The sequence below is a fragment of the Nannobrachium achirus genome, assembly GCF_963921795.1.
Source record: "Nannobrachium achirus genome assembly, chromosome: 7".
NCBI classification, from domain to species: Eukaryota; Metazoa; Chordata; class Actinopteri; order Myctophiformes; family Myctophidae; genus Nannobrachium; species Nannobrachium achirus.
Window position 1 is genome coordinate 59,451,823 of NC_137816.1, and position 15,399 is coordinate 59,467,221.

General features: G+C 43.5%; 1 protein-coding gene across 1 annotated transcript in view; it reads left to right on the forward strand.

Annotated features, from left to right (window-relative positions):
- mtss1lb (MTSS I-BAR domain containing 2b) overlaps positions 1 to 15,399 on the forward strand; it is a gene marked incomplete at its 5' end in the record, with an annotated part of 109,557 nt that overhangs the window by 71,308 nt on the left and 22,850 nt on the right. Inside the window, one exon of the mRNA XM_080730816.1 lies at positions 10,337 to 10,421. Within this exon, the coding sequence (XP_080586942.1) occupies positions 10,337 to 10,421 (85 nt within the window). The remainder of the gene's footprint in view (positions 1 to 10,336; positions 10,422 to 15,399) is intronic.

Below are 15,399 nucleotides of genomic sequence, written 5' to 3' on the forward strand. Positions count from 1 at the left end.
TGGAGTCTGAAGAGGTGAGTCTTCAGTCCACAGCGAAAGCTAGCGAGTGAGTCCGTTGTTCTAAGTGCGACAGGGAGTTTATTCCACAACTTGGGGGCCAGGAGGGCAAACTAGCGATGCATTGTCTTTGGTTATTGATTTTGTTAATACCTCTGAAATGACAAATTAAACATTGGCCAAATTGTCAAATATTAGAGGCAGAAATTGTGAAAATAGCAGATCTACATGCTCACAACGCCTTGCAACGTGAGGCGCTGTGAGCATGTAGATCGGCTATTTTCACAATAAAACCGTGTTATACAAAATTCCTCAACTCTTAGTGATCGTCAGGGTGGGGGGGTCCCCAGTTCAAATATGATTTCGGGGGTCACAGCCTGAAAAGGTTGAGAACCACTGGCATACACTACCTGTCTTTGGGCACTGCGCATAGGAGTAAGTGACTCGTTATTGAGCTGAATTATTGTTATAGTCCTGGAAATTTGGTTAAATATTCTGGAAAAGTTTTGGAAAAGTTTTGGAAATGAATTGGTACAAATGTGTGGGAACCCTGCCTGTAGTGTTGGGGACTGGCGGCTAAAAAGCAGCAGAGACTCAAGCCCGCTTGTCCATTTGTAACCTTTTTGTTTTGTTAGTTTTGCCTTTAGTTATCTTCAGTACTTTAGTTGTCCGTCAATGAGTTATTAGTTTGTCTGATTTATCTGTAAACACTGTTTATTCATGTAGGGGTGTTTTGGTATGTTTGCTTGGATCCCTCGTTTGTTCTTGTTTTTCATTAGTTAGGTGAGTAAGGTTAGTGAATTGTATTTTTGTTTCTTTCTTTTGGTTATGGGTTTATGTTAGGGGTATTTCAGTCAGTCTAGTTTAAAATATAAAATGCATTCATCTTTTTGAAAAGCTGTCGTCCTCCTCATTATGTTATACTCCAACCCTAGACAGGGGTCGTAACAACCACTACTACTCAATCTGTCTGCGAAGCAGACTGTCTAGTCATTCTGACCCATAGCAACAGACCATCTGACCTTAGCAGCAGACATTGTGATTCTCACCGTAGCAACAGACAGCTTCTGCTCCAGGCCAACTTCTGTGCTGTCATGGTAACCGGGAGAAGAGAGACAAAAAAAATAAGGTGTCAGTTGAGTTTACTGCACGGTGAACTGGAAAGGATGGGGTTTTCTGTTGTGTGTCTGCCACAAGTGATCTCCGCTCTTCTAGAGCTCACAATATTGCCGGGAAATAATAAGAATGCATGAATTGTGTGGCAATCTGACTGCCACACATAAAAACAGGTAGCCTCGAAGGCCATCCCGAGCTACGTCATCACCAATGTGCTTGCTTTCTCGGTCTGGTGTCCCTCCCATCGAGTCTCATTATGAGAACTTATTTTCTAATTTCCAATCAAATGGCTGCATTTGGAGCGACCCGCCTCACACCGCTCCTGATTGGTCGAGAGGCTGCTTCAGCTCTCACATTTTGAAAACAAACATCGCGGCACCCATTGCCAACGCGAGTTTACAAATCGCAAATAAAAGCTGCATTAAGCGAAGTTTTATTTGAAACAGTTTGACTTTTGGAATTTCTGTCTGGAAAAGATGTATTTGCTGTTATCTGCCGACGATGTTTTGATGCTACTGACTGGACCTGTCAGTCAAAGTGAGTAACTACGTCATCGTACTGAGTTGTCTATGGACGGACGGATACACACACACGCACGCACACACGCACACACACACACACACACACACACACACACACACACACACACACACACAAATTATCGAGACGTGCACCTTAAATATTTTTTTTTGCAGGGTTTCTGCTTTGTTGCAGTCATCTATACATACCAGATTACGCAGATAGATTACATTCACCCATTCATACACTGATGGCGGAGGAAACCATGCAAGGCACACCAACCCGCTCATTGGGAGCAGTTAGTTAGGGGTTCAGCGTCTTGCTCAAGGACACACAGCATTGGGAGCATGTTGTCAGTTGTTATACGCTAACCGCTTCTCTGGTGTTCTGTTGTGGTTTTGGCACGAGATACCGTAGAATAGGTGTTAAAGCTGTAACAAAGCTGGCACATATCAATGTGCACACTACCTGGGTGGGGTCACACACACACACACATGCACGGCCTGCTTGCACGCACCCACACACGCACGCACGCACACGCGCGTGCGAAGATACACAGGTCCCTATACACACAAACGCACACATACTGTACATGTACACACTCACACATACACACTGCTCAGTTAACAGGGAGGTTTGCAGCCAGGAAGTAGATCAAAAGCAGGAAAGGCAGAGCGAGGGAGGAGGAGAGGAAGGAGCGAGAATAGAGGGGTATTCCCTGGGGGGAGTCCCCCCCCCCCCCCACACAGGAGAGAGGGATAAGTGAGGGCGAGAGTGAGAGTAGGAGGGCCCGGCGCTGCAGGGAGTAAACTAATCACCCACTCGCTTGTGGAAATGGGCGGAGCTCATGAACAAATGAATGAAGCAACGACACCAGAGGTAACAATGAGGCGCATTCCATGAGTTCCACGACAATGCATAATGTGAACTCTGCCGTGCCGCGAATGGAGCACGTTTCATAATAATAGTTTTCTGCAGACTTCCAAATTAAACAGAGCAGCAAAGAAAGAACGTTCGGGATTCGGGATTGAATGTTTAGGTCATATGAACAAACCAAAATTAACTCTTGGCTTCTTTTTTTTTTGTCTAAATCGGCAGCTGATTTTGTCTAAGAAAAAAAAATGTTTTGGCTGGCCTTGATGTCGTCGTAATGGCTGATTTTACACTTGGTTGCATGCTGAAAATATCCGATCTAGAAGCTATTTTCAGACAAAACAGCCGAGCCCAAACAAACATAACATTTCTTGTCTTTATTTCTACTGGATCTCTTCTCCACTAGTCCCTCAATAACATTTTAGGTTTTTAGATAATGCCCTCCGTTTCAAAACACAAAAAAGTGAAACCCCCATTCCAGGGTGGAAATCTTTGAAGACGGTCTTCCTCGCGTCTCCATAGGAAAAATGCAGGAAACGACATAATGTGTAATTTCATGGCTCGGGCAGACTACGTGCGGCCACATTACCGTGGTGGTGAATGTAAACGGAAGTACAATGGCGCCCCTCGTCTATCTGTGCGTCAGCGCCACCTAGTGACATGGCATGCACATTACAGCGTTTGCAATTACTGATGCGTTTCCATGTAAACGGGGCCTCAGTCTGTTTTTTATTTGTTGACGAAATTGTCAATATATTTAGTATTTAGTATTAGTTTTAGTCATCATAGCTTAGTTTTTATTTAGTTATTACATTTTTTGCGACAAAATTAACATTGCTAGGAAGATACTCCTGTTGTTGTTTTGCACAATGCAGACATCATATCTATACTGCTCTACTGTTGGCATCACTAGTGGCTAGACTATAACGCTAGCTGCCACCAAAGCGTCAAGTCAACCTCCTCCTAAAAATTCATGAATTATCACAAGCAGATGCCATTTGTCGTCCGTTGGCAGCCGCCCTCCCTCCCTCCTTTCCTTCTCTCCTCTTTCCCTGTTCATTCCGTCCCAAACAATCTCCATTTGTTGATTCTTGAGTCCTCCCAGGAATACTCTCTCTGTAGCGGATGTGAGCGCTACAGTGCTATCTGTATCTACACTGCTCACATCTGCAACCGTGTTTTTGCTCAGTGACTTGTTGACACTGATGTAAAGTAACTAAGTACATTTACTTAAGTGTACATTTACTTTGGGTACTTTTACTTTACTTGAGTATTTCAAATGTATTTCTGTACTTTTACTTCTACTCCACTACATCTCAGAGGCAAATATTGTACTTTTACCCCACTACAATTATATGAGAAGTTTAGTTACCAGTTACTTTTTGGATTTTTATTATCATTACAAAACATACATTAACCATATCAGCCCTGTATATATTTGAAAATAGATTATCTACAAGCTCACAATGCTTCACGGTGCGACGCATTGTGAGCTTGTTATAGATATGCTAACTTTCTACTTTTGTACATTTTGATACCAATACCTTTGCACTTTTACTCTATACTTTTTTGAATTCTGGACTTTCACTTGTAAGGGTGCCCACACACCAAAATACCTATGAGAGTGGAATCCGCGTTCCGCCAAGGCATTTCAATGATAATGGAGCGTTTTTTGCAGAAATCCTCTGCTGGCATGAAACCGCTTCACTCTCATTGAAATGCATTGGAAGAACACGGATTCCACTCTCATAGGTATTTTGGTGTGAGGGCACCCTAACAGAGTATTTCTTCGTTGCAGTATTGATACTTTTACTTAAAGTAAAACATTTAAGTACTTTTTCCACTATCTGAAACAGTCTCTTCCCTCAGTGACTTGTTGAGTTCCTGCTGTGACATCAGAGGAGATGCTTAATAACAGGCAAACAGGAAGAGGACTATCAGACAAGCATGGATCAAACAGAGAAATACACGCACGCACGCACGCACGCACGCACGCACGCACACACACACACACACACACACACACACACACACACACACACACACACACACACACACACACACACACACACTCACACGCTCGCACGCACACTAACACAGTCACACACATGGCTGTAACTTGGCTGCGTGGGTCCTGGGTTTTCACTCCAGTAGAGAAGAGAGCTCATTAAAATGTACGAGGCAATCCCTCTTGGTTCTGTCCTGTTGTGCCTCTCGCTTTCTCTCCATTTTTCAACAGTCCTCGCCTCTCTCTCTCTCTCTCTCTCTCTCTCTCTCTCTCTCGCCACTCCCCTCGTTTCCGTTTGACAGTAAAATGTCAATTTCCAGGCGCCTTTGCTGCAACCATATGTTCACATGTATGTTAATAATACAAAGCGTCACTGTCGGGCAGAAACCTCGTATCTCCAACTTTCAGGTTTGTACGTTTTTTCACCAAGTAAAGCCCTGCTTCATCATACAAAGCTGTCACACAAAAGTAGTGAAAACAGCCGAACTACAAGCACACAACGCCTCGCACGTGTGCAAAACAACGCCTCGCAATTAATACAAAACGAACGGTCTTAGACATACAAGGTTTCCACCCGACAATGACGAAAGGCATTTATGATCCTTTTGTGCATTTGTGTCTGATTGGATATGCAGGGCAATGAGATAGAGCAAGCAAACGTGTGTGTGTGTGTGTGTGTGTGTGTGTGTGTGTGTGTGTGTGTGTGTGTGTGTGTGTGTTTTTTTTTTTGGGGGGGGGGGGGGGGGGGGGGGATGGTGGCTCTGCAGTAATGAATGGTTGCCGGGTAGAACAGGAGGCGAGAGGGAGGAATTTGTTAATTATGAATGGAGCGCTTCTCTCTGGACTTCACCAGCACACTGTGTGTATGTATGTGTGTGTTTATAGGCCTTAGTGTGTGTGTGTGTGTGTGTGTGTGTGTGTGTGTGTGTGTGTGTGTGTGTGTGTGCGTGTGCGTGTGCGTGTGCGTGTGCGTGTCTGTTTTCATTGTGTACTGTACATGTGTGGATGTATGATCACCGTCTAGTCCTTGGCGTACATAATTATAGAGTAACCGTGTCAGTAAATATTTGGTTATCACCCCCCCCCCCCCTAGCTGGTATTGTATTGGTGTATACAATACAATACCAGCTAGACCAGTGTTTCTCAGAGTGTGGCCCAGGAAGGGACTGCTCTGTAAAAGAAATAATGTTCCACAAGGATGAGGGATTGACAACGTTTTATTTAAAGGTCAAAAAGTTGATCAGAGTAACAGCATTACAGATCATAAGGAGCCTGTCCTGCTCCTGGCAGCCCTCTCGGGGAACAACCCTCCTCTGACCCATTCTCAGACACTTCTTATAGTCCATTCTGACAGAGATGCTCTCCTAATTAAGGATATGTACTAATAAAACCAACATACAAATAGATAGAGAAGTACACATTCGCTGACAGAGTGAGAGAGTATAAGGGCTTTGCACATAGGCGGCTCCACAGGGGGGCATTGGGGGGCAATGCCCACCCAGATTAGACTTTGTGCCCTCCCCAGTCCAGATTGGCCAGTAGTACTCAGATTAGCAGCTTCTTTGCCATGTTTTAAATCACTGCTTAAAACATATTTATTTACGAAATGTTTTTCTTAATTTATAGTGATGTGATTGTACCTATTTTTAATCTATGATTTATGATTCATTTTGTGTTTTTTGCGTTATGTTTTATAAGTGTTTTTGCTCTGTTACATGATGTTTTAATCTTGCCTTGTACAGCACTTTGTGACCTTGTCTGGAAAGGTGCTATATAAATAAAATTCATTATCATTATCATTACTCTACCCCACCATTATTTTAAGATGTTTTACAGGTGTTAATTACATGTTTTTTTTTGTTTTGATCGTCTATTCATGTGTTGTTGTGCACGCAGCATGGGAAATTCAAATATTTCCAGGGAGAAAACTTTTAATGGACATTACTAGTTTGGCTCAAAACGCAGCAAAAATCTGCTTGCTATCCACCTGTTTCCGCGAGAATTTACTGTAGCATTATTTGCGGGACACTTCCGGTTAACAGCAGACATACGGTACAAGCTCACAGCCCGTTGCAGATGCAACCGTTGTGAGCTTGTAGATCACACTCGGCTGCGGCGCCGGAAGCTGCTTGAGCGCAATGCACGATGGGACGTTGGAAAGTTGTGGATATAATGTATATGGGGTGTGTTGAAAAATAAAGTGCCCCCTTTGGAAAACTGAAGGCCCCCCTGCTGATTATTCCCTGGAGCTGCCACTGGCTTTCCACACAAGCCCGTGTTTTTTTCTTTCTTTCTTTTTTTTTTTTTTTCAGTTTGCTGCATGGTTAAAACGCATTGGTTTTGGGTTAGGGTTAGTGCAATGCTGTGCGGATCCGAAAAGGAGTCAATGAGCAGCGCAAAGATGCACGAATGGAACTGGATTAGATCGGGGGGGAAAACGCACTGCCGCAGCCACTTTCCGCACGGCAAATTCGGAGCAGGTGTCCATGAGGTCATAGAGAATCATTGGTTTCTTTAATAAAAAAAGTTAAACTGAAGTGATAGATGATGAATATTATCAAAGTATTGGGTGTCTCGGCAACAAAACCACTGCCCTACCGGACACCTCATATGACCTCTCCCCGTCCTCTCCCTGTAATCACATCTGGTTATCTAATGCCTGAAATGGCTTATGGTAAAGGGAGATAATTGCCTTCTTTGTAGATTACTTCACAGATAGTCCACTGCAGCGAGCCCGACCTGCGTTGGGATAGTTTTAGTTAACTCATTCACTGCCGGCAGTTAAAAAAAAAGAAGAAAGAATGAGCCACTGCCTACGATTTCAATTTTTTCTTACCTTTTCAAGCAGTCACAGAATATTTATCTCCAGCAAGATCGCGAGTCATTTCGAGTGTCGGCTCTCTGGTTATGAGCCGTTGAATACAGCGCGTGTCGCCCAAAAATGCAGCGGAAACAAAGGAGCCAAGATACAGGCATCTCTGTGAACAAAATAAATAAACAGGAAACTATGACTATGATGTTGCGATGACGTCATTTGGTGATTATTACTTTCATCACTATTGTTGTTATTATTTTCCTTTTTATCCTGCACATATGGTTTTGGATTACAAGCCTTTGTGCTCTCTTGTCGGTTGGGCTTTAGCATGTAAACCAGTGTAAGCTTCCATTATAAAAAAAAAGATTTTTCTTAAAAAATATTTAATCCCATTTGGCTGCTATTTAATCAGTAATCCCAGCATGCACATTCCAGTGTTGACAGTGATTAGGCTACACTCAAGGCACCGTACATGCGTGCACTGTAAATCCCTTGATGTATGTACACGTACTGTGCTAGTTGTCCTGTACGCTTTCTACCTATCATTGCTGTTGTCTCCATATTCACGAAAATAGCAAATCTACAAGCTCCCAACATGTTGCATCGTGATGCTTTGATGATCTACTATTCTTTATTTGGTGAAAGTTGCAATAACAAGAGCTTGTAACTAACTAACTAACTAACTAACTAACTAACTAACTAACTATTAACTAATAACTACATTTGATCCAGTGGAACACGGGTCCTTCTTTTTCCATCTCTCGAAAAGTAACGTTTTTTGGGACATGCAAGGTTTAAGGCCCATTCCCACTGGGCCAGATAACAGATACAAACATCTCTTTCTCCAGATATTTTTCCATTCAAAGTGGATGGTAGATACAGATAAAAAAAATATATGCCGCAGATAAAAGAAATATCTGTGGCAGATATTTTTTCATCCACTTGGAATGGAAAAATATCTAGAGAAAGAGATTTTTGTATCTGTATCTGTATCTGTTACCCTTACACTAGGGGTGGGCGATATGGAAAAATACAATATCACAATATTTTCCCAAGCTGTATCACGATACATGAGTTATTTGGCAAAAACTAGACTCTCTGGGTTCCTTTTGGGAGGTCTAAATTGAACTTTACAAGTATGTAACTCTGACAGTGTGTACAAATGGCCCCTTATGGGTCCTTTTGGTTTCATTTGTATACTGTCAGAGTTTAAATTGAATTCTGCAATGAATCTCTGTATTAACGAGTAAACAGGATTTTTTACAAGGCTCTCTCAATTGTATCACGATATATACGATACCTCTGAAAAGGCATATCGTGGAGACGTTGTATCATCTCAACGATAATTATCTCCATATCGCCCACCCCTAGTTTACGCCCGACGGTGCCGCCGTGCCACTGCGGAGTCAATGTCTTCTAACGGGGGGCCGACGTGAGCACCTTGTTTGGAAGAGAGAAGAGTCTGTCTCTCTTTAACACCGAGGTCAAGATTTTCCACATAGACCTCCAAGTGCTTAAAATAGACATGTGTTTATAGTTGCAGGTTAGCCTCCGACAGAACCCGCTCTCTATGCTCTTTGTCATCTTATACGTCTCTCACTTCATCATTGTGCCAAACACATACGTCACACACACACACACACACACACACACACACACACACACACACACACACACACACACACACACACACACACACACACACACACACACACACACACACACACACACACTGAATTGCAGTCTTTGTGAGATGTGTTACTAGACACCTTTACAAACACATTGGTGAAGACATTTTTTGGTAAGGAATTTATTCCAGGACTTTATAAGATACTCCCTTACTATAGTAACTAAACCTTTCAAATAATTGTAGTGGAGTAAACGTACTGTACAATATTTGGATCCGAGACGTAATGGAGTAGAAGTAAAATGATAGGAAATTGGAAATACTCAAGTAAGGTACACATTCCTCAAAATTGTACTTAAGTACAGTACTTAGTTACTTTACACCACTGAGACACACACACACACACACACACACACACACACACACACACACACACACACACACACACACACACACAAACGTGCGAGAGCGAGCGCACAACATACTGTAAGCTAGCACACTCAGCACATGTCTTTATTTGGGATGAGGACAGGCGTGTGTAGCATGTCCAGTCTCTGGTGTACTGTAAGTATTGGCCTAATGTAAAGAGACACGTAGTGTGGTGTGAGCACTACTTCATCTGTCTCAAGCTTGGCGCAGCACAATTTAACCAGCGCCTTTATGGAGGACAAACTTTATACTACCAGTAAGACTCCCTAATCGGGAGATAAGCGACCGTCAAGTCGCATGTAAAAATGGGCCTGATGGTGGCACTAAATGGTATAGATCCTTGTTGATGATATGACTCTAGACATACTGTGTATCGCTTTGCATGATTTTAGGGCCAAATCTGTAGGAGCGGTCCAAAAATGTGTTTAAAAAAAATCGTCCTGAAGGTGGTGCTAAATGTGACAGATCCATTTTGATGACATGACTCTAGACATACCGTGTACTGATTTGCGTGATTTTAGGGCAAAATTTGTAGGAGCAGTGTCAAAAAATGTGTTTTGCAAGAATCGGCCTCACGCTAGAAGAGGACCATGTGAGAAATGAGGGGTGGAAGTAGTGGTTTGGCAGCCAAGGAGTGTGTGTGCAAAGTTTGTCATGGATCGGGACAACGGTGGCAGAGATATGAGAAGGGGCAAAAGTGTGACGTGTGATGTGTGACATACTGACAGACAGACTGACTGACAGCCGGTGGAGGTTTTGATAGTAACTGCAACCTATAAATGTTGATCATAGCTTTGTGTGTTTAACAAAAAAAGTGTGTGTGTGTGTGTGTGTGTGTGCGCGCGTGTGTGTGTTTGTGCGTGCGCGTGCATGCGTGCGTCTGTGTGAGAGAGAGAAAGAGCATAATGTATTTCATCATCTGAACATTGTTGTTATTGTGTTGTGTCTGTAGGAGCAACCAGAGACATCGGTTCGGCTCTGACCAGGATGTGCATGAGACATCGCAGCATCGAGGCCAAGCTACGCCACTTCACCAAGTAAGACCTCACCTCCAAACCCCCACCACCTTCTTTCTCTCCTCTCTCTGCTGCAGTGGTTCTCAGACCCCCAGTATGATTTGTATCATTTGGTTCCATTTCTACACTCTCAGGCCTCGTTTAGACAAAGCCATTTAGGCCTAGAATTATTGAATGTTTTAACCAGTGAAATATAGCAGGTATACAAGCTCACAGCGCGGCACCGAGTGCCAAATACATATTATTTTGAGGGTCCTTGACATGAAAAGATTTGAGAACCACTGACATAGTAGTCTCTCAAGAACAGACTAACTGAGCCCCAGTTAAGTGAAAAGGACCTTTTCTTTGACGATGGCTAGCCAGATTGCTGACAGAAACATAGGGTTTTCAAAAAATCTTCAAGGAGGATTCAAAAGACACTTATAGAATCGGGTCAAAATTCTAATTTTCACGATAAAAAAAAAAATAGCAGATCTAGAAGCTCGCAGCGCTGCACTCGGTTCCGCGCTGTGAGCTTGTATATCTGCTATTTTTCAATAGTTAAAGCATAAAATAATGATACACAATATGTGTACCCATTCTAAATGGGTTAATGGCAACGCTCTGTAGAGAAAACGGCGAGGTCCCGGGACATCGCCGTTGCGTTGTCAATTTTATCCAGCGATCATACCGTATGAAGCTGCTCCAAGGCATGAAAAGAGGTAGTGCATGCCATGTCCATAGAGGTCGCTACTCGCTATAGTGGCAGTGACAGCCTATCTGGCAGTGTGTGACATCATGTCCGCTCTACTCATAGACATAGAAAGGTAGACGCCTCCTTCGGCTAGGGGGCGTATGCATTGAGCAACTAAGGGAATCTTCGTCGCTTCCGTGTTCATTGCTTCCGCGTGCATCACACATACGGAAGTCGGTAAGCCAATCAGAGGCAGGTGGGGGCTGGTCTTTACGTATGCAGCCTATAAGAACAGCTGAGCAGCGTAACATCGGAACTGGCTCTGTTGAATTGAATTGTGGTCCTTGGATAAGTCACGGAAAAGACACGCTGTGATTGGCCAGTAGTCACTTTGACTGACAGCGTTCCCTTAGCTTTTTCAGGGAGTCCGGACTAGAACTTTTGCACATCGCTCCAATTAACTGCAGAGGCGAACGAGGCATCTAGCTCTTTATATCTGTGGCTCTACTTCCTTGTCACAGCATTTGTTTACATAATCACCATGGCAGCGCACAGGCTTCACTGCGCTTCGCTGCTGTCGGCTTTGCAGCGTCAGTCATTACATCACACATTTTGAAGGTTTCCCTGTAACTCGCCCGTTTAGATGGAAACGCAAGGAGGATCGTTTCACAGAATTTCACAAAGAAATCCGGATTTACTAGCTTCCATTTTTAACCCCCGAAAATGCCGTTGTCGTCTGAACAGAAGGCACACATTTGACTTTTCATTTTGCGGAATTCTCGTTGCAAAAACGCAGTGTAAACGAGCTCTCAGTGTTATGGGGGTCCTGGCAAAGAAATCATTTGAGAACCACTAGTGCTAGTGGACTCCTATAGTCTCACGTAGCCAGACAACTATTCCACAATCTCTGAATGCTATACAGAGTCTGGAACTACCAAAAGTAATCAACAAACTTTGGCCAAATTGACACATTGTGTGCCTCACTTCGCGTAGCGCAAAGTGAGGCGCTGTGAGCTTGTAGATATGCTATTTTCACAACATTTATCAGTGGAACAGCAGAGTCAAACTAAATGTATTGTCTCAACTCCTACATTCCAAGTGCTTGTCAGGCTGGGGGTCCCAGGTTTACATTATTTTTAGGGATGTCCGATATTTACTTTTTTACCGATAACCGATAATACCCAACTCTTAATTTCCGTTACCGATATTAACCGATACCGATATATGCTAATATAATATCTAGCTATCTAGCAGTGATTCTCAACCATTTGGATTTCAAGGACACCCAGTTTGAAATGCATTAGGCTACTGACACCCATTTAATGGCATTTATATATCGCTGGGACCCCAATTTACATTATAAAATCATATTAAGAGTGTACAAATGGAATGGATCCATTTGGTTCCATTTGTACACTAAAAGTTACAGACCTGTAAGGGTCCATTTGTTTCCATTTGTACACTCAGATTTACAAACCCATAAGGGTCCATTTGGTCCATTTGGTTCCTAACTATCTAACATTTAGCCGGGGACCCCCTGGAACGCCCTCAAGGATCCAAGAGAGTCCCCAGACCCCACTTTGGGAACCACTGTAACACTGTGTGTGGCTGCTTGATGGGCCGTCAGCGCAGCAGGCAGTGGAGGAGAGAGATCGGCTGCATTATGATTTTCATTTGTGAAACTCATTGTAACCTATTTCACCTCATCCCTAATTATTTTGGGGGGTCATGGCCTGAAAAGGTTGAGAACCATTGCTCTACTCAATCCTCCCTTCCTGCCCTTCAAACCCTTTGGTCTTACCTGCCTCCTTACCACCTTCCTTCCTTCCTTCCTTCCTTCCTTCCTTCCTTCCTTCCTTCCTTCCTTCCTTCCTTCCTCCCTTCCTTCCTTCCTTTTCTTCCTTTCCTTCCTCCTTCCCTTTTTTCCTGTCCTACCCACCCTCCAGTCAGTTGTTCCCTCTATCAGTCAGTCTATCGGTCTGTTTGCTTAAAACAGTCCGCAAGACCTCATTACTCAGCATGATTTCTCAGAAAGCATCACATGGAAAACCTCAAGTCTGTGTTTTTCATGTAAATCTAACCTTTTGTTTGGGTTCTGGTCTTTGGTGAGGAGAACATTGGGTGAGTTTCTTTGGCATTGTGTGTTCAGAGCGTGGAGGAGTGTATTGCTGGTTGCTGGAGGGCTGAATGAATGCAGCTACCAGTGTGCACTCAGGGGCGTCACACCAAATTCTGGGCCCTGGGTACAAGGAATCACTGCGGGCCCCCCATGAATGTTCTTCAAAGGGGGGGCGCATTATTACGCATTATTTTGTGCTTTAACTATTGAAAAATAGCAGATATACAAGCTCACAGCGCGGCACTCGAGCTTGGAGATCTGCTATTTTTGAAAAATCTTGAAAATCTTTGAAGACTTTGAAGTCTTTGAATATTTCAAATCCTTCTAAGTTTTTTTTTTTTGAAAAACCTATGTTTCTGTGTCAGTGGTGCTCAAACCTTTTCATGTGAAGGACCCCCAAAATGACTTGTATTTGGCCCCCGAAGCAAAATTTGAGTTACAAATGTTCGCTTAAAAAATACATATATTCAAAGATCTGCACATATTTTCATGACTTTTAAAAAATAGCAGATCTACAAGCTCACAGCAGTGCCGCGCTGTGAGCTTGTATATCTGCTATTTTTCAATAAATCATTAAATAATTAAGGCCCCTCCACCTTGGGCCCTAGTAACTCAGTCCCACTCGCCCCCCCCCCCCCCCCCCCCCCCTTGTGACGCCCCTGGTGTACTACAACAACCCAGTGAACCCACATGCTCTGTAAACCTCACAAAGGCTCCGTTTTCACCCATTGTTTTTGTTCGAACCCACTTTCCGTGGCCCTCTAATGACTTTTCCACGGCACAAGCTGTTACATCGATAACGTGATTGTAATGACGGCGATGATGATGATGATAATGATGATCTATGACCAAGGTAATGATAGGGCTGTCTTTGAAGACTTGAGTCAATCTAAAGTGTGTGTGTGTGTGTGTGTGTGTGCGTGTGTGCGTGCGTGCGTGCGTGCGTGCGTGCGTGCGTGTGAGATAGTTCCAGATACTAAAATAGGGAAGTGGAACAGTACTTTCAGTGAAATGTATATAATGGTGTCGTTCCAGAAATATAGCTGCTATAATTCCTGTGGGGGGGTCAGTAGGACGGGGGAGTATGTTCGTCTGTCCAGGAAGACAGACAGCGGTTCCCTACGGGGACACAAAGCAGGCTCTTTGTGTCTCCATAGGGAACTGCTGCTGGTCATCAAATTATAGAGGGTATGTGCAATTGTGCATGCATAAAGTGAATGGCAAATCGAGTGGCAAAGTGAGTTTAACCCATTTAGGCCTAGAAATGATTGAATGCTTTAACCAGTGAAAAATAGCAGATATACAAGCTCACAGCGCAGCACCGAGTGCCACGCTGCGAGCTTGTAGATCTGCTATTTTTGAAAAAGTCGTGAAAATGTGTGCAAATCTTTGAATATTATATATTTTCAAAGTGAACATTTGTAACTAAAATTTTGCTTCTGGGGGGTCCCTGGAACTAGATATTTTGAGATGGGGGTCCGTGGCCAAATAAATATCATTCTGGGGGTCCTTCACATGAAAAGGTTTGAGAACCACTGACATAGTAGTCTCTCAAGAACAGACTAACTGAGCTCCATTTAAGTGAAAGGGAGCTTTTCTTTGACGATGGCTGGCCAGATTGCTGACATAGAAACATAGGTTTTTCAAAAAAATCTTAGAAGGATTTAAAAGACACTTATAGAATCGGGTCAAAATTCTAATTTTCACGATTTTTCAAAAATAGCAGATCTACAAGCTCGCAGTGCCGCACTGTGAGCTTGTATATCTGCTATTTTTCAATAGTTAAAGCTATACTGTGTAAGTTGCTCACCTAGTGGTCAGTAGCGTCCGCGTCTTTCGGCCGTTTTTCGCCGCGGACCGGGCCTCACACCCCCGCGTCACCCCCGCGTCTGCCTCCACCTCGCCGAGATCTATCTTTAGAGGGGTCCCTGGTTCCTGTGCGTTCAGGCATTCCGGAGAAACGGAGTGTTTCACCCGAGTATAGATAGAGACACACAGGCGCCTACAAATATGGCCGCCCTATTGTGATAGCTAGCGACCCCACTTCAAGATGCGATGTGATTGGCCGGCAGTGTATAACCCTCGCTGTGATTGGCCGGTAGTGTATGATGACGTAATTTTTGAGCGAAAACCGGACCCCGGTCAGGATCATAGAAAACATATAAAGAGAAGGCTTCAGAAGCTGAAAATAACGGAGTGGGTGTTCT